Source organism: Myotis nattereri, assembly GCF_964212035.1.
Source record: "Myotis nattereri genome assembly, chromosome: 12".
Lineage (NCBI taxonomy): Eukaryota > Metazoa > Chordata > Mammalia > Chiroptera > Vespertilionidae > Myotis > Myotis nattereri.
In genome coordinates, this window is record NC_138087.1 from 54,117,026 (window position 1) to 54,134,305 (window position 17,280).

The 17,280-nt window shown below is 51.9% G+C and overlaps 2 protein-coding genes across 7 annotated transcripts in view; one reads left to right on the top strand and one right to left on the bottom strand.

Moving 5' to 3' along the window:
- The window catches only part of TLN1 (talin 1), a 31,507-nt gene extending 18,519 nt beyond the window's left edge, over positions 1-12,988 (bottom strand). Inside the window, exons 1-17 of the mRNA XM_081103548.1 lie at positions 12,561-12,988; positions 6,955-7,117; positions 6,627-6,724; positions 6,243-6,372; positions 6,006-6,158; positions 5,603-5,745; positions 5,384-5,511; positions 4,688-4,748; positions 3,947-4,051; positions 3,468-3,623; positions 2,613-2,714; positions 2,365-2,441; positions 1,954-2,134; positions 1,677-1,790; positions 1,456-1,564; positions 1,026-1,234; positions 764-862 (exon numbers count right to left, since the gene is read on the bottom strand). Of these exons, the coding sequence (XP_080959674.1) occupies positions 764-862; positions 1,026-1,234; positions 1,456-1,564; positions 1,677-1,790; positions 1,954-2,134; positions 2,365-2,441; positions 2,613-2,714; positions 3,468-3,623; positions 3,947-4,051; positions 4,688-4,748; positions 5,384-5,511; positions 5,603-5,745; positions 6,006-6,158; positions 6,243-6,372; positions 6,627-6,724; positions 6,955-7,084 (1,995 nt within the window). The 5' untranslated portion in view covers positions 7,085-7,117; positions 12,561-12,988. The remainder of the gene's footprint in view (positions 1-763; positions 863-1,025; positions 1,235-1,455; positions 1,565-1,676; positions 1,791-1,953; positions 2,135-2,364; positions 2,442-2,612; positions 2,715-3,467; positions 3,624-3,946; positions 4,052-4,687; positions 4,749-5,383; positions 5,512-5,602; positions 5,746-6,005; positions 6,159-6,242; positions 6,373-6,626; positions 6,725-6,954; positions 7,118-12,560) is intronic.
- CREB3 (cAMP responsive element binding protein 3) lies at positions 12,818-17,251 on the top strand. 6 transcript variants are annotated; one of them, XM_081103553.1, is made up of 10 exons: positions 12,818-13,134; positions 13,235-13,372; positions 13,503-13,650; positions 13,725-13,792; positions 13,906-13,995; positions 14,985-15,091; positions 15,202-15,270; positions 16,379-16,466; positions 16,560-16,644; positions 16,725-17,251. In XM_081103553.1, the coding sequence occupies exons 2-10, from the start codon at positions 13,244-13,246 to the stop codon at positions 17,027-17,029; spliced, it is 1,089 nt and encodes a 362-aa protein (XP_080959679.1). In that variant the 5' UTR covers positions 12,818-13,134; positions 13,235-13,243; the 3' UTR covers positions 17,030-17,251. The 6 variants fall into 6 exon arrangements, with proteins under 6 accessions (XP_080959679.1, XP_080959678.1, XP_080959680.1 ...); XM_081103552.1 differs by having other exon boundaries at positions 12,977-13,154; XM_081103554.1 differs by having other exon boundaries at positions 13,068-13,154; positions 14,985-15,067.
- Positions 17,252-17,280: the final 29 nt, after the last annotated feature.

The following is a 17,280-nucleotide window of genomic DNA, read 5'->3' on the forward strand; positions in this document are numbered from 1 at the left end:
TCGGCGATGGGAGGGAAGGGCAGCGCTGTTACAGGGGGATGGACAGAGGAGGTACTTTAGAGGGTCCCTCTCATCCCCAGCTTCTTTTCTTCATTTCTTCTCCATCTTGGGAGCAGTCACCCTGGAGTCTTGGGAACAAGTCCCTGCACTACCATCCCTGATCCCATTTCCCAAGCCCTGCCTCCCCATCTCCCATCATGTCCTGCTCCCCAGGAGGCTGGGGGAGAGGTGCAGAAGCGAGTGTATGCGGCTCAGAGGACAAAGCTGGGAAGGCCCAGGCCAGAGGCCGTTACCGTGGGGGGATCGTGGGGAGATCGAACCCCAGACCCTCTGGGTGCACATATCTGCATGGGAAATCCAGGATGACAAGTCAACTGAGGAAACTGGAAACTGGCACGGGGTGGGGAAGGGGCTAGAGGAACAGTGTCCTCAGGGTGGTAAGGCCTAAAGGATGGCAGGGGTTTAAGATGTCCTCGAGTTAGGGCCAGGGTTATGTATGGGAAGGAAAGGGAAAAGAGGACCGGTGGCTAAAAAATATCATCAATGAGGACCAAGGGTGAACTAGTTAGTAGGTTAAGTTTGGATTCAGAGGTTCTGAATTCTCATCCCCTAAAAAAGGATTGGAGGTTCCCAGTATCATTCCTGGAGACAGGTTCAGGTTGGCTCTGAGGGGTCAATTCAGAGAGCAGGGCTAGGAGCTGGACTCAGGATCAGAGGTCACCTCCTAGGAGCTGGGGTTCTGGGGGTTGGGTAAGTCACCAACCTGGAAGTGGGGGTCAGTATCACTTTCCCCAATTTGCTGCAACAGCTCCCCACTGGCCTGGCCCACGTTCCCAGCTGCTTGCAGCAGGTTCTGACGGGGCTGTGGAGAATGAACACCAGTCAGAAGCTGCCAATCCCTGCCCACACGCCCATGGGTCCTACGTGCTCAGGGCTCCCACACTTTCGTCCTGTGGCTAGAACTGTCCCCTCTTCCCTGGGCTTGAACCCTCTGTCCTCCTCAGCTCCATCCCATGGCCCCTGACCTCAGCGCTGGCCGGCTGGGCGCTGCGCAGCAGTTCTGACACTGCGCCTGCGAGGCCCTTGGCTGCCTGCAGCAGGGGACGGCCACTGCCGCCTTCATCCTCCAGCAGGGCGGCCAGCAGCTTCACGCCACGGGACATCTCCGTCAGGTTGGAGGAGATCGTGGTGACTGCGCAGCCCACTGCAGTATAGTCTGTCTCAGCAGGGTCCCCTGAGAGGAGGAAGGGGGCATGTGTGAGAGGCAGGGCAGACTAGAGGACGGCTGGGAAGGAGCACGGTCACAGGCACTCGGTCACACACGTGTCCCGAGAGACGTCACACTGTCCCTTCCATGAGTCAAGGTGCAGTCACGCCTGAGCCTGTCATACTCATGCTTGCACACGCTCGCCCTCCTCCTAACCCACCGCCCAGTGAGCTCGGCGTGCAGCCTACCTGCTGTCAGGTTCACCACGGAGGCAGTACCGGCTGTGATGGCATCTACCTGGGAGTGGATCTCATGCTTTGATTCATCCATCTTGTTCTTCCGCCAGGCCTTAGAGGCCTGAGAGAAAGAGAAACACACCTCAAGATCTGCTCTGTTTTGATGAACCCCAACCCTGTTCCCTGGAGTCCCAGCTTCAGTACGGCTGACTGCTCCTCCATCCCACACTCACAGCATCCTGGCCCAGAGGGGGCAGAGTGTCAAAGTCATCCAGAGTGGCCTGGGCGGCCTGCACAGCCTGCATGCTGGAGTTGATGGTTCCCGTGAGTGCCTGCTGGGCCGAGGTCTACAAGGAGAGGAGTGCGAGGGAACAGAGAGAAGGTATGTGAGGACTTGAGGCCATGGAGAGGAATACAAATAGGGACGGGGAAGAAACTGCCTAGCTTGGGGCTGGGCCCAGCTGCGGCTGGGGGCGGGGCTAACTGTGGTGGCAATGGGGGGGCTCTTACCAAAGGAGGCATGTGCCCTCGGTGCATCTGGCCACTGGTAATCTGCTGCTGGGCAGGTGGCATGCTGCCCACCTGGAAGTTCTCAGGACCAGAGGCCCCAGAGCGCATGATGGCAGGCAGGGCCACAGAGCCATGCTCCACTTTCCCCACCCGGTTATACTGCTGCTGAAGGACTGTCGACCTAGAGAGGGGACACACTGAGGAGCACTCCGGCCTTCTTCCTCTCATGCCCTTCCCACCGGCTCTCCCGCCGTCGCAGGGCCTGCGGTCTGGGTGGTGTGTGAGGTCTCCTTACAGCCTTCGACTTGTTACAGGACCGCTCTAAGTATTCCACACCCCGCAACACTATGTGGGGTCAAGGCTTGCCTTCCCCGCCCCTGAAGGATGGGATCAGCCCGACCCCCTTCGTACTTTTTGGGGGACACAGAGTCCTCTAGCATAGTAGACTCCTCATCTCCCTCCATCCCAAAGTGGTCTTTGCTTTTTTTCTGTAGAAAGGAAAAAAGGAACAAGAGTTAAGGAAGAGGAGGTGAGGAAAAGGCAAACTCCCCCCCCCCCCCCAGTCAGCCATTTTTCAGAATCTGGGTCCCCATTTCTAACGGAGCAGCTTGGGGAGAAGGTACAGGAAGATAAAGAGAAGGCTGGTGGGGGGTGCTCACCTTCTTAAGGATGATATCTATGTAGCCGGCGATGAGCTGTGCGATCTGCTCCCCCTCAGTTGTCTGTACTGAGTAGTAGCCATCTTGGTAGTCCCCGAAATCCTAGGGTGACAAGGAGGGGCTCAGTGGGAAAGCTTGGTAATCTGTCCAGGATGGAAAAGGGCAAGATGGGAGCCCCAAGGTCTAGCTGATGGGGTTTCTTCCCACGCCAACAGCCCTCTAAGACGAGCTTGCCTCATTTTATTTCTCCATTTTCATCTATCTCCTATTTCTCTATGTCCCTCACTGGAGGGAAATATTTTATTCTGAGCAGTGGTCTTTATGCTACACATGCTATTTAGGAGAACTCTTTTCTCTCAGGGTAATAAAATTAGAAGGACACTAACATTTACCATTAAATGACCACACTTGAAGGTTAGCACGTTTTGAAAACTGAAAACTAGCATTTACTAATTTCTCTCATTAGGGCACTTCGTCAAGTTGGTATCAGTTTCAATTCATAACACCAAAATATAAAGCCAGAGGGGAATATTACAGTGCACAGTTGCTGCTAAAAGAGGGAAGGCATGTTTTCTATCACCTTTTTCTTCCCTCTCCCCATTTCCTGTGATCTCAGTTTAACATTTACAATTTTGTTCTATTTATCTTAATGAGCAAGTTTCATTTAAACGTCACCTAACTCTCTAGGAGTCTCTCCTCTACTTTAACCTCCATATTCCTGCAATAGTTCCAAAGTTCTCCTTTTTATCTGGAGTTGCATTCAGTACACCTGCCCCGAGGGAGGTGGAAAGACCTCTGCAGCTGCCCATTCTCTGGAATTTCCAAAGCCCTTTCTCCTGAGCCCCCCAGGCTCACCAGGGTGAAGCTCTTGGGAGAGGCAGCCCAGCGTTTGATGTTGGTGAGATTCCATTCCTGGATCACCTCTTTGGTCTTCTCATCCACTCGCATCACACACTCCTTAGTGATGCCCAGAAGCCTGGGCACCAGCTTGTTCTTTCCTTTCATCTTTTCCTGTTGGTGTTGGTGTCATAGGTCAGAGGTTGAATGAGAAGTGAGCCGACAGTTCAGATTAAGACCACAAGGGGGTGCTGAGGTGGCCGGGAGCGCTAAACTAGGGTGTCTATGGATGGGCCCAGGACAAGGCTACTTTAGGGAAAAGGGAAAGGGAGGGAAAACAAAGGGTAGGGAGGGATGAGGTGGTGGAGAACTGACAACAGGCAAGCTTTCACTAGGTAGAGAATGCTGGGAAACGAGACTGAGGGCAGGATCCGACTTTCAGATAGGCAAGGGTGAGAGTGGAAGCAAGGAGGGCAGTGAGAAGGTCCATAACCCACCTTAACCAGGAAGAAGGAGACACCATAGGTCTTGAGAGAACGGGCTAGCTTTACGTAGCGTACCTTGGCCTCAATCTCACTCATCTCTCCACAATTCTTGTGTGCCTTTGAGCATGAAATGAAAAAGATTTAGCAAACTCTGGGAGGATAATGCCACAGACAAGGAGTTAGGTTGGGATGTTAACTGTAAGGGAGAGTATTAGGGGGATAAAGGAAAGGTGAGGGAGTGCAGAGTGTGAGAAATGAGAGGGTGAAGCGTTGGGGGCTGATAAAGGATCTGCAGGAGCGAAGTTCAAGGGACACAGGTAAGGAACTGGCAGACACTCTGGAGGCATGAATGGACAGTCAGGAAGCAGGTCAAATAGATGGCCTTTGGGGCTGAATATTCAGAGTGCGGATAACACCTTACATTTGTACAAAGACGTACTTTTCACAGTAATTTCAGGTGTACTATCTCATACGATTCTCCTATCAACCCTATGCAGGGCAGGTACTGTTAGCCCATGTGAGAGGTAAACAAAAGAAAACAGGAATATTGAGTTGCATCCCACGGCAAATACAGTGATGGAGCTGAGACGTTAAGCCCAAGTCGCCTGCTTCCTTGGCACAGGAAAGGCGGGAGCACAGCACGGTGGGTAGAAGCAAAGTGGGAGCAGAGGGGAGGGGCAGGGGTCCATTAGTCAGTAGGAGTAAGCAGCAAAGCTCCCAGGCCATCCCGAACATTTTCCCGCCCCCATTCACCTGAAAGATCTTACGCTCTCCCTTCTGCTTCACATACTCCTTGGGCAGGAAGTCCTTCAGGCTACACCAGAAAAGGGAGTGTCAGCATGTAGTGGACGGCATCGGGGACAGAGGGCCATGGCTGTGGGCCTAGGGGCGTGAGGAAATGTCTAGCGCAGTGCTAGCTTTAGGGAGAAGGAAGACCCTGAGGGAACAGAGTCCGGATTGTTCCTGAAATCGAGGTGACTTAGCATTAGCTCTTGAATGCAGCCTGTGTCTCTCCCTACAGGGAAAGGGACTAAGGGAACTTGAGTTGGAGGCTCAGTCCCTGAGGGAAAGAGGGTCAAGAGCATGATTTCAGGGAGCCAGGAGCAGAAGGTGCTCACTAGAATGGCCATGCCTGTAGGACGCTTGAGTCAAAATGTACCCTGTATTTCCCTCTGGCTACTGCAGTAAAACTCCTCAGAGAATCTCAAGAAAGCTATATGCCTGCTTCAGACACACGTAGCAGGGGAAGAGATCTGAACTATATTCATATTCCACACGGGGCCAGTAAGGAGACAAATGGTGATAGGAGCTAAAGGGGTACTCATGTGGTCAAACCCTGGCACCTCAGGAGAGAAAGTGGGGTGAGAAGGCCTGGGATGGAGACAGGACTATTGGGGCCCAAAGGCAGAGAGTCCTGGGCGCTGACGGGGTGGAACGGGAGTCACTCACTCAAGGAAGCCCGCCTTGTGCTTCTGCTCATTGTGGGGCCCAAACTGGATCTGGCATTGGAAGCCAGCAAACTCACAGGCCTTGTCAAAGGAGACGGGGTGGGAGCCGTTCAGGATATCATCTCGTGCCTGGAGAGCAGAGGGGAAGGAGGTGGATGCTGTGTGCCCCTGGCTGGCCCCTCTCCCTACCTCCACTGCCCCAGGCAAATCCTCTCCACACCTGCACATAGAGAAGGTTCAGCTGTACAGGGTCGCGGGAGTCCACATTCTGGTCTGAGTAGAAGAACTTCCTCCGCAGCAGCAGCGTCTCGTTCTCCTCCACTCCTTGCTCCCTCAGCGTGCGGCCGTGGTCCAGCCAGTTCACTGGGACACAGAGTCTGCTCAGTGCCGGGCCCCATGGCCCCTGTGCTATCTCTGGCTTTTTGTCTGTTCATTTCTTCATTTCCTACCTTCTCCCACTCATGTGCTAAGTTCTGTGGGTATAGGACTTTGTTTGATTACTGAAGCATCCCCCGTGTCTGAAACAGTGCTTGCAAAAGCGGGTGTTCAATAAATAACAGTAAGTGGCTGACCCCTGCCACCCTGACCATTTCCAGGGCCCACTGTTTTCTACTTCTGCTTACACTCATCATCTGTGTGCAGTTTCTGCTTTAGTTTCTCCATCTTCTTCTCATCTCGGAGCAGTGTCTTATCCTTTCGTAAGGTGCCTGTTACTTCCTCCTTTTTCTCTTCCATGAGCTCTCGAACCAGAGAATATTCATCATGGTTGGTGATGCCTGGAGGAAGGAGAGAGGGAGGGGTAAGAGGCAGCATCTTTTGCCAGAATTGGAGCCTCCCTCCTGAGCCCTCAGCGCCCTTACCGATACGGGCACAGATAGTCATGAGCATATCAGTGACGGTCTTAGAGTCATCCACCATGATAGTCTTCACAGTCCCATCCAGCATGCGGATCTTCAGGGGCCTCTGCTTCTTCCTGTACTCCATGGTGTCCTGTGGGGCAGGAATAGGAGATAGGGGCCCACTTTAAGCTAGAGGCATTACTTCCTTTTAACGCGGCCAGAGGGAGGAAAGATTACAAGAAGGACTAGAATGGCTCACTCAAAAGCAAGGTATTATGACTGCTTGTCATAGACAGAAAGCATGGGAGGGATCGGAGACAACAGACGTGGGTGCTGAAAACAGGAGGTGGAACCGGGAAGTTGATGGAAGAGGATGTTGGTGATCCTTGATGAAGTGATACTCACCCCATTTCGGAGCATGTAGTAATCCAAAGCTTTCCCGGCCTCCAGCCAGATACCCTTTTTGGGGTCATCATCGGACAGAAACAGCCCAAAGTCGCTGGCTAAAAGAGAGGATGGATCACCTCAGAACTGAGGACCCCAATGTGGCTGAATGGCTGCGTCACTGCCCTTACTAGTTCCTCAGGGACTCAGGGCTAACAGGGGAGGGCGGGAACCATAGAGCACAGACCTGAGGGATGAGTAGCCTTAGGGGGCAAAAGGGTCATCCCTCAAGGCTAAGAGCCTGGGAACACAGAAGGGACCGAGCAATCACAGGGGTAATCAGACTCACGAGGTCCAGCTGGTGCCTCTGGAATCCGTTCACGGATCATGCGACAAGCGTCGTACACCATGGTGGACGGCTCGAACTGCATCGTCTTCACCACATTCCCAATGCTGATCTTCAGCGAAAGTGCAACCATGGTGGCAGCTTCTCTTCTCCAGCCTGGCTACACCTGGCCCATGGCATCAGGGTGTTAGGACACCCTCACAGGGGGGAGTCCCAGGGAGGGGTGTTTTTGAAAGGGACTCACCAAAACAGACAGTAATGAGGCTGTTTTTGTGTTATTTAATAATTTTAAAGAGTGAAAGATTAGTTACATCAAAAGGACCAGTCCTAACCATCTAAGACATCTGAAGGAGAAGCTGGTGTGCACAGTGCAAGAGCAGGTCTGGAATTCCATGTTACCTGGGGCAGCGCCTGTCCTCACCACTAGAATCTGTGCCTCCTTCCTTCCTTCCAAGTGTCTCTTTCTTGCTCCTTGTCTCTGCTCCTTTCCCAGCCCGACTCTGCCTTGTTTTCATCTTTTCCGGGCTCAGCCTTTTCTCGCTGTCTCACACGGAATCCTGCTTGCTGGCTTTTCCCTGTCTGGGATTTTCAGAGCTCTGCCCTGACTCACTGTGTGACCTTCTCTCTCACAGCTTCAGCTTCCTTCTCTACAACCTGAAGATATTATATTAGATAATTCCCAAGGGCTTTGGAAGCCTGCAAACACCGAGTCCAGCTAGTTTGGCAGGAAGACCAAATACTGGCTGTTCAAGCCACCTAGACGCACTCCTGTCCCAGCTTTCCTCTAACTTGAGATGTGCAAGGAGCTTCGCCCATATTTGGCTTCCCTGGCAATCAAGCTAGAATAATGACCCTCCAATCCAAGGGGATCTCAGAAATTATCTAGTCAACTCTTCAGTTTTGCAGAAAGAATCAGACCCTGTGAAAGCACGGGGCAGGGCGGGGAGGGGGGGGCGTTTCAAGGCAGGTCAGAGGAAGAGCCCGTTCTTCTAACCCAGTCCCTGCTCCTTCTAAGTCAACAACCCCTCCCAAGCCCTCCCACTCTCGCCTCTTCAGTAAGTCCTTCTCAGACTCTCCCTCCGTCTCCGCTCCCTCCCCATGGTATTTGCAGTGCTTCTCAGGATACTAGTCCCAACCTGCCGGCCGCCGCCCTCCTGGCACCAACTCTTAGTGGGCTGGAGGAGCCACTAGAGGCGGCAGGTGGCGCACAGTGCACCGGAAGGCAAGTCTGCCTGGCAGCTGATGATGTGACCCAGCTCCATAAGGGGATTGGCTTCTTAACTGAGCGAGCACATCCAGGCTGCCTGGTCCCCTCCGGGTAAACTGCTAGCCCCAGGTGGGATAGCAGGATTAGGGGCAACGTTGGAAGCAGAATTAGGAGTCTTGGGATACAGAAGATAGTTGAGTACCAGGGAAGTTGAGAGGGGTATATTTTTGGGGGGCGAAGAAATTAGAAAGGATGGGGTGTGGGGGATTGAAAATTTAGGTAGAAACAGGAGACAGGTGAGGGCCTGGGTTAGGGTCTAATGGACCATTTTGACATCAACAGCCAAGAGTCTCCAAAGAGAGGAAACCACAGCTCGCTCTCTAACTTTACTCCCAAGCAAGAGAGCGCCCTCCCAGTCTCCCGTCCCAGCTCTCTGCCCACCTCCCCGTTCCGCGGCACTCCTCCCAGTAGGTGGACAGACCTGGATGTGAGGTCTCTGGAGGACGGGAGCGAAGCTGGTGGAGGAGTCTGAGGAGCCGAGGGCAAGACTGAAAGGACCCTCCACCCAAAGCTGAAATTGCACATCTCTCCCCATTTCCTCCGGACATATGGGCACCCCCTTCTTCCTCAAGTACGGAAACCTCTGGTGAGACCCCGATAAGGGAGTTGAGTCATCCCTACCCCTACTCTCAGGCTGGTCCTGAGTGGACATCCACAAGTTACAAGAGGGTGGGAAGGAAAGGGAACGGAGGAGTAAATTGAGGGTGATGAGGGCATAGAACCAGGCCCCTGGAAGTATAGGGAGAAGCTACCTAGTTCCTGCTCTGGCCTGAGAACTTTCTTACCTTTTCCATGTTTTATGGAGGAACAGCAACAACAACACCCCCCCCCCCTCCCCAAGTCCCCCTCCCAGGGAACTCCTCCTCCCTCAAGACATTCCTGAGATACATTCCAGAGGAGTTGGGCAATTGGAGGGGGGGGGGGGGGGTGGAGAGGGATGGAGGACAGGAGGTCAAATCCCAGCAAGGAATGGAATGTAAGTATACCGGGGATAAGGAATTTGGGGCACATAGAGAATACAGTCAGAGCAGATACCCACAAACGGAGGTGCAGAAAGATAGGGAGGGAGTTAGAGAAAGGGACAAAGGGGGAGAGAGAGCTAAAGGCAGAGTCAGAATGGAAGAGGGCTGGGGGAGTAACACTCAGTCTGTTACCAAATTTGGCTTCTGAGTCCGCAACCGCGAGGAGGGGGAGTGGTGAGGGTTGTGGGTGAGACTGACATATCCGGCCTCAAGTTGCTGGAGGCTCATTTAGGGCTGGACTGGGCAGCTAAAGGTCTGGACCCGACCTCTCCCAACACAGCCTCTCCTCACCTATACCCTTACCCATGCATATTCATTCTCCCCAAACGTACCCCAAGAGAGCCTACGCACGGGGCTCTTTCCCACAGAGCTACTTACACTGTCTCTAGATACACATTATCTCAAACACACAGCCCCTACACAGATCCCATCGCAACCACATTATCTTCCCGTAAAGACCTCATCCCCCACACACACACGCTTCCCCACAAATACACCTCTATCAGCAAGCACAACTGTCGCCCCACATCTCTTCTCCCATTATGTAGCTATCCTCCCTCCATTCATTCCGCAGGCATTTCTGAAGTCCTGCTGCAGGGAAGACCCTGGGAACCAAGATAAGCCCTCCCTAGTTTTTGCGCTCAAGGGGCTCCCAGTCAGAGGAGTGGATAAGTTAAGCACAGAATTGTACCAGAGAGCAGGATGTGGTAAAAGCCAAGAGGTGTGTGTTCAGGGGAGGATCCCTTTAGGTTAGGGAAGGAGGACCAAAATGTCTCCATGAAAAATGTTCTTAGAGAAGTTAGGATTTTAAAAAATGAAGGGAATATAAAAAATAACAGTGATCTATCTTTTTATTAACTATATGTCCATTGCTTTGTATACATAATTTCATTTAATCCTTACAACAACCCTGCAAGGTAGGTGTCATTAGTTCCATTTTTACAGATTATAAAACTGAGGTTCAAAGACGTTAAACGCTTGTTCAAGGTACTTGTCCAAAGTCACACACTTAAGTTGTGAAGCCACGATCCGAACCCAGGTCTCTCTGACTCCAAAGCCCAAGCTCTCCACTCTACCAGCTGCAGATGAGTCAGGGGTAGCATTCCAGGCAGAGAGAAGAGCATAAGCAAAGGTGAAGAAGCAGGAAATCACCTAGGAGCATTCGGGGAAGTGAGCAGACAGGCTGGCTGAAGCACAGGGTACCTGCAAGGGAGCAGTGATGGGCAAGTCAGGGTTAGATGAAAAGGCCAGGGAGGACTACAGAGACGTATGAGGGATCTGACCTACTGGAGGGTAACAGGAGGCTAAGGGAGGCTGTGAGTAGAGAAGGAAAATACCAGAATTGGACTTTAGAAAAATAACTCTGGCAGATACCTTGGAGATTAGAAAGACACTGCATTTGCACAAGTGAGAGGTAATGAAGCCAGAGATAGAACAGTGGAGAGAAGGATGCCACTCATTAGGAAATTTAAGAGGTAGAACAGATAGGACCTGATGACAGTATGTTCTGTCAACCATCAGGAACCAGAACCCAAAGTCAGGCTGGGTTTCCCAGAACCCAAAGGGCCTGGATTCTTGTCATTAACAGCCACTCTGTAGCTGGGGAAGCTTGAGTTTAGGCAAGAAACTGGGAAGGGGGAAAGGAAGGATCAGGCTGAGCTGGGAATGTGAAGATGAGGCTGTGGTCAGGGGATGTGGTTAGCCTTTGGGGAAAAGGGGACGGGATGTTGTTAGGACTAGGTAGGGGCAGAAGGTTAGTGCACTGTGCCAGATGGGTACTAGACTTATTGGTGTGATCACTTTGTAAGGTATACAAATGCCTGAACACCCTGTTGCACACCTGAAATTACTGTATGCCAACTGTAATTTTTAAAAAAAATCAAAAGCATGTATATACCTTCCCTTAAAATTAAAAAAAGAAGGAAAAAAGGGGATGGGGTTAGTGACTGTATCGGGCTGGAAATGGGGAAGACAAGGTTATAGAGGAAGGCTGGGGAAGATGGTAGTAGATAATCAGTCACCGGATCAGGCTGGGAGAAGGGGAAGAATAATTATGTGGACAGTGGCTAAATCAGGGAATGATGAAGTGAGGTCACAGGCTAGGTCAGGCTACAGAAGGCTGAGAAGAGATGGGGCTGTGGTCAGTGGCTAAATTAGGCTGGGATGGAGGAAGAGTGAAGGGACACTGGAAGTGTCTAAGACTCTAAGTAAAGCTGGAGTGGTGGAGGGGGATGGGCTGCAGCCAGTGGCTGGGTCAGACTGCGTAAGGGACAGTGCTATGGTCAGTGGCAGGGTCATGCTGGGAGTGACTTGGGGGTGTGGTCAGTGGCCTGGCTGGGCGTGGGATCTGCAAGACCCAGTTTCCTCTTTGGGTCTCATTTCCTCTTTTCTGTTTGGGGAGTGGGGGAAGGGGATCTACAACTAGACCAAGAAATTAAGGAGGCTTAGAATCAGGGGGTGGCACAGAGCATGGACTAGTTCTGTTGGGCTGGGTGTAGGGTATTCAGCAAACAACGAAGAAGTATGCAGATGAATGAGTGAGTGAGTGAAAATGGTGGGAGGGTGCTATGAAATGATGGGAAAGCTCAGATTTGCTGTCAACTTCTTCAATTTTACTTGCCTCAGGTCATCTACCCTGACCTCAACCACCACCTCTAGAACTGACCCTAACTCCTAACATTAACCTTGACCCTAATTTGTTTCCTGTTTCCCCACCCCGGCCTTGACATTCATCCCTTTCCTGACCCATCCCTCCACTATTTAGTCCTAAAACTGACCATGCCATGGTTCTATAATCCCTAAAAACTGAATTCCTAACCAGTTCTGTTGTTGACCCTGAACCTGACTTACGGTTGGCCATCCTAGAACACAAAATAGTGACCTTAATCCAAACTTTGCACACATCAAACCGACCTGACACACTAGTAACTCTAAATGTTTAACCCGGGCTCTATAACTTCTAAAGCTAACCTTGATTCCCCAACCCAATTCCACCCCATCCCAGGCTCACCCAAAGCTTTCCTACCCACATACCGGCTATCAGCAAACCTCAAAGCCGATCCCCGCCCTGCACCTCACTGTCACCCCACTCTCCGCCCTCCCCAAACTCATCTGAGTCAGAGGATCGCTCCCAGAAAGGGCCTGGCTCCCCAAAAGGATTTACTTTAAATTCCGAGCCCAAGCCAAAATAGACTGGACGCTGACCTCTCCAACAAGCCCCGAAACAGCAGGCGCAGGAGTCAGGGGCCCCGCCCGCGCGCCTCCCGCGCCTGGCCTCGCGGCCCCACCCAAAGGCTCCCGCTCGGCCCGGTCGGACGTACCTGCGCTGCCTGGCTTATGCCCCGCCCGCCGGCCCGCTAGCCGGCTCGTTCTCCCGGTGGCTCCCGAGATCCGGCCTCGCCCTCCCTTCGGCACTCTCTGGGCCACTTCCGTCCCCGGAACGTCCCCCACCCGTGGGCGGCGCCCTGGGCCCGCGCTCTATGGTTGCGGGGACTGCAGGAAGCTGCTCTGGCCCCAGCTCTCGGTGCTCAGGATCCCACCGAAGACGGCCACCTCTCCCGGCAGGAAGCGAGGGTGCGGCGCAACCCGGGGGAAAAACGCTCGGACTGCGCTCGAGTTCCCCTTTAGTCTCTGATCCTCCGTTTCCTTAGCCTGGGGCGCAGGCGGAGCCGGGGGCGCAGAATGCCCGCCCTCAGGGTGTGAGGAGGAGGCTGGGACGTCCCCTCTATTTGCATAGCTCCCGGGACGTGGCGCCGCACGTAGGCCACTTCCGCGTTCCCGGGAACTCCAACTCCCAGAATGCCTCGGGGGTCTGCGTCACTTCCGCTGTGTTGGAAGCTGAGGAAAATCGAGACTGGGAGGCGGAAAGCCAGCTGAAGGGGCAGTAGCGGATAGGTGGGGCCGGCTGACCCTCGGTGGGTATTGTGCCTGGGATTCGGGGTTGGGGCCAGGTGGAGGGCTGAACTCCTGTGTTTATGTCCATTTTTTCCGGTAGATTTCCCATATGGAGCTGGCCTTGGACCCGGGTGAACAGGACCTGCTGGGCTTCCTGCTAGAGGAAAGCGGAGATTTGGGGGCGGCGCCCGATGAGGTCCTGGAGGCTCCGCTGGACTGGGAGTTGCCGCTTTCTGAGGTGTGTGTGTGTGTGTGTGGATGCGGCGGGGGGTTGGGGGGGGGGGCCCTGAGGCCGGTCGGCGCGGGCCGGGGTGTTCGTGGGGCATGGGCGGTGATAGGCCGAGGACTGTTCATTTGAACCCGTGCAGGCACTGAGCGATTGGGACGTGGAGGATTTCCTGCGCTCCCTGCCGAGCCCCCCAGCGTCGTTGAACATTTTCAGCAGCTCTAATCCCTGCCTTGTCCACCATGACCACACCTACTCTCTCTCCCAAGAACATGTTTCCATAGACCTAGGTGAGCATGAAGTAGTGAAGTTTGGGGGGAAGGAGAGGATTCATGGGCCTGGCTGTTCACTTTCCCTTTTGCAGATAGTGGGAGCTGTGGAAAAGAGGGGGTCCAGATGACTCCCCTGCACGTGGAGGACCCGGCAGAGCAGGTACTGGACTTGGTTTACAGGAGGATTATTCCCACGTTGCAGAGGTGGGGCCGGACCCCTCACTCCTCTCTGACATCCCCTTGCTCCTCTGCTGCCTACCTTTCCTAACCCAGGAGGTTGTTGGGCTGACACTGACAGATGAGGAGAAGAGGCTATTGGAGCAGGAGGGCCTTACTCTGCCTGGAACGCTGCCTCTCACTAAGGTAGGCCTTCCATCGGTTGAGTAAAGGCTGGAAGGGGGTTGTGAGTCCCAAGTAGGCCAGTTCTGTTAATTTTATCAGTAACTTGAAAAAGGACTGAAGTGAGAAATTTAGCAAATTTGTTGTTAATAGGAAACTGGGGGATGTAGTTAGTATGCTAGTTGCAGGGGGAGATCCTGGTTTTGTGGGGCTTACACGAATTTGCGTGTTCTCTTTAAGAAGAATTCAAAAGTATTAGTGTGTTAGTAGAATAGGGACTTGGAAAGGACTGCAAACAAGGGGTCCTGAACCATAGATTTCACTGGCTTCATGGTAATCCATCTATAGCTGAAAGGTAGAGTTAAGTTTTTAGGCTGGATTAAGTAGTATAGCAAGAATGAGTGGCAGCTTCACAAGCATGATATACTATGATGAAATCATTATTTACAGGCAAAGATTAAGAAATTTTAATTTCTTCTAAGCATGAATCAGCATTGTGATATGGCTACTAAGAAGGTGAATGGGGTTTGAAGGCTATATTAAGAGGTATTGCCTCTAGAAGGGCAGTTCCTGTCTTGTTCTTCATTACACTGGCTAGACCACATCTTACTGTCCAGTTTTGAGCCCAGATATTAAAAGGATGTGGTCCATTCTGAGGAGCTAAATGAAGTAAATTTTTGCCCAGATTAACTTAGGAAATGTTGGGTGCCTTAAAATAGTTAAGGACCATTTAATTTGTTCTATATGGCCCAGAGAGTAGGTATTAGGTAAGTGCAAGGGGTGGAAGGCAGGAGTTGGCTCAGAATAAGGAAGATTTTTAATTAATAAAATTGTTAAAAATGGTCTGGCTTGTGAGGGTGTTAACAGTGGGTCCTCGGAGGCATTCAGCCAGAACCGGAGTGCCTATTGGTAAGGGGAGCTGTAGAAGGGGTTCCTGCATCGGGAAGATGACTGAACTCAGTTACCTTCCAACTCTGGTCTGAGACCCCCTTTCCTTGTATTCATTCTCTCAGGCGGAGGAACAAGTTCTGAAACGAGTGCGGAGGAAGATTCGAAATAAAAAGTCTGCTCAGGAGAGCCGCAGGAAGAAGAAGGTGTATGTGGGGGGTTTAGAGAGCAGGTATAACGGGAGTTTGCATGCAGGGGTTGGGGGAACAGAAGTAGTTGGAAGTGGGAGGTTTTTGAAGAGAGGAGCCAGGCCATATCCCCACATCCCTGTTATTCCCTCAGGGTCTTGAAATACACAGCCCAGAATCTGGAGCTACAGAACAAAGTACAGCTCCTGGAGGAACAGAACCTGTAAGCACCTCTCTGTAACATCACTCCCTCTCCTGCTGTCTCACTTTTTTCCTGCTCCACACTTGATTTCCAACTGGGCAGCTCCTACATACAAGGTCTGATTCTTTGCCCTTATTTGGTTTCTGATTCTAAGCTCACAGAAATGGGGAATAAATTCACACATAACAAAGGATAAGTTAAGTATCAAGAAAGAACAGAAAGCCCAGCTGGAGTGGCTCAGTGGTTGAGTTTTGACCTATGAACCAGGTCACAGTTCAGTTCCTGTTCAGGGCACATACCCAGGTTGTGGGTTCGACCCCCAGTGTGGGGCGTGCAGGAGACAGCCAGTCAATGATTCTCTCTCATCATGGATGTTTCTCTCTCCCTCTCTGAAATCAATAAAAATATATTTTTAAAGAAGAGAGAGTAAGAAAGACCTCATAGGGCAGATGACATTTAATAATAGATAGGACTCTAGGAGTTGGGGTAGGGGTATAGAAGGAGAGGAGCGTTGTAGGGAGAGAACACAGCGTAATTCAGTTTGGCTGGAACCCAAACATAGGTGAGTTGGGCCAGAGGTAGAGAATCTAGACTGCTGGTGAGGGTTATGTGTGTAGCTAATTAGGCAGTGTAGAATCACTATTTGCAAAGAAGTTTAAGTCAGGGCAGGGCAGAGGTGTGTATTTGTTTTAATGAGGAACTTTAGGCATTTTGTCCACAGAGAGGAGGAAGTCATTTGTAAAAATAGGACATAAAGAGAATTACTCTGTTTCTAGGTCTCATGTATACAGGAGGTATACATGTTATTAAATTTAAATTTTTAGAGGCTCTAGTGCAGGGGTCCTCAAACTACGGCCCGCGGGCCACATGCCAATACAAATACTGTATTTGTTCCCGTTTTGTTTTTTTACTTCAAAATAAGATATGTGCAGTGTGCATAGGAATTTGTTCATAGTTTTTTTTAAACTAGTCCGGCCCTCCAACGGTCTGAGGGTCAGTGAACTGGCCCCCTGTTTAAAAAGTTTGAGGACCCCTGCTCTAGTGCACAGATGGAGGGGTGGCCTTAACAGAAAGGTTTCATTGTAGCTCAGGGTGCCAGGAGAGGGCTGCTCACTGTCCCCTCTTCTAGGTCCCTCCTGGAGCAGTTGAGGAGACTCCGGGCCATGGTGATTGAGATAACTAACAAAACCAGCAGCAGCAGCAGCACCTGCGTCCTGGTAAGGATGGTGATGGAAGGAGCGATCCTTCTTCCAGGTGCAGGGCTGGGTGCAATCCGGAGCTCTTCATCATTTCCTTTTCTCGTGTTCCAGGTCCTACTGTTCTCCTTCTGCCTCGCCCTTGTGCCTGCTATGTACTCCTCTGGCACCAGGGGGAGCCTGCCAGCTGAGCATGGAGGTGAGGGGCTTGAGGATAGTATTACGGGTGAACTAGTGGGAGAAGCCTGGCCTGCTTCTAAAGAGTCTTTTTCTTCTCAGTATTATCCCGCCAGCTTCGTGCCCTCCCACATCAGCTGGAGCTGTCTGTCCTGCAGTCGGAGGAACCAAAGGATAGCTCAGACCATGAGCTCCAGGCTCCTGGCAACTCTTGCTGCCTGCCCTCCCACATGCCTCAGGCTCCTGGCACAGAGCCTCCCCTGAAGTTGCCACTCCCTGATCCCTTTTCAAAGTTCGCCTGCCTGGGTCCCATCGTTCCCCTGCATGCAAATCTCACAAGAGAAGGGGAATGGCTCCCTGCCCACAGCCCCATATCTGTTATCTTGCAGGGCAGATACTCAGGCTAGATGGGAGGCCAAATGAGAAGGAATACAAGAAGGCTAGTTTTAGCATCTGTGCCCTGTCAGGATGCCTTAGGGCTCAAACACACCACACTTACCATCTTTCTGGGTCTTTTATTTTACCCATGTATGTCTATCACCCCATGAATGGACCTGGGGGAATCAATTGACCTTGGAACATTTCATGCAGTGAGGGGATGGGATGAGGAAATAAATAAGTGATTCTGATGCCTGGGTTACCCTCGACCCCTTTACTA

Bases quoted from the DNA above. Each gene is read 5' to 3' on its own strand.
- CREB3 (XM_081103550.1), top strand. From the start codon at position 13,244: ATGGAGCTGGCCTTGGACCCGGGTGAACAGGACCTGCTGGGCTTCCTG. The intron at 13,373-13,502 runs GTGTGTGTGTGT...GAACCCGTGCAG, and splicing joins GGGAGTTGCCGCTTTCTGAG to GCACTGAGCGATTGGGACGT. The intron at 13,996-14,984 runs GTAGGCCTTCCA...TCATTCTCTCAG, and splicing joins GAACGCTGCCTCTCACTAAG to GCGGAGGAACAAGTTCTGAA.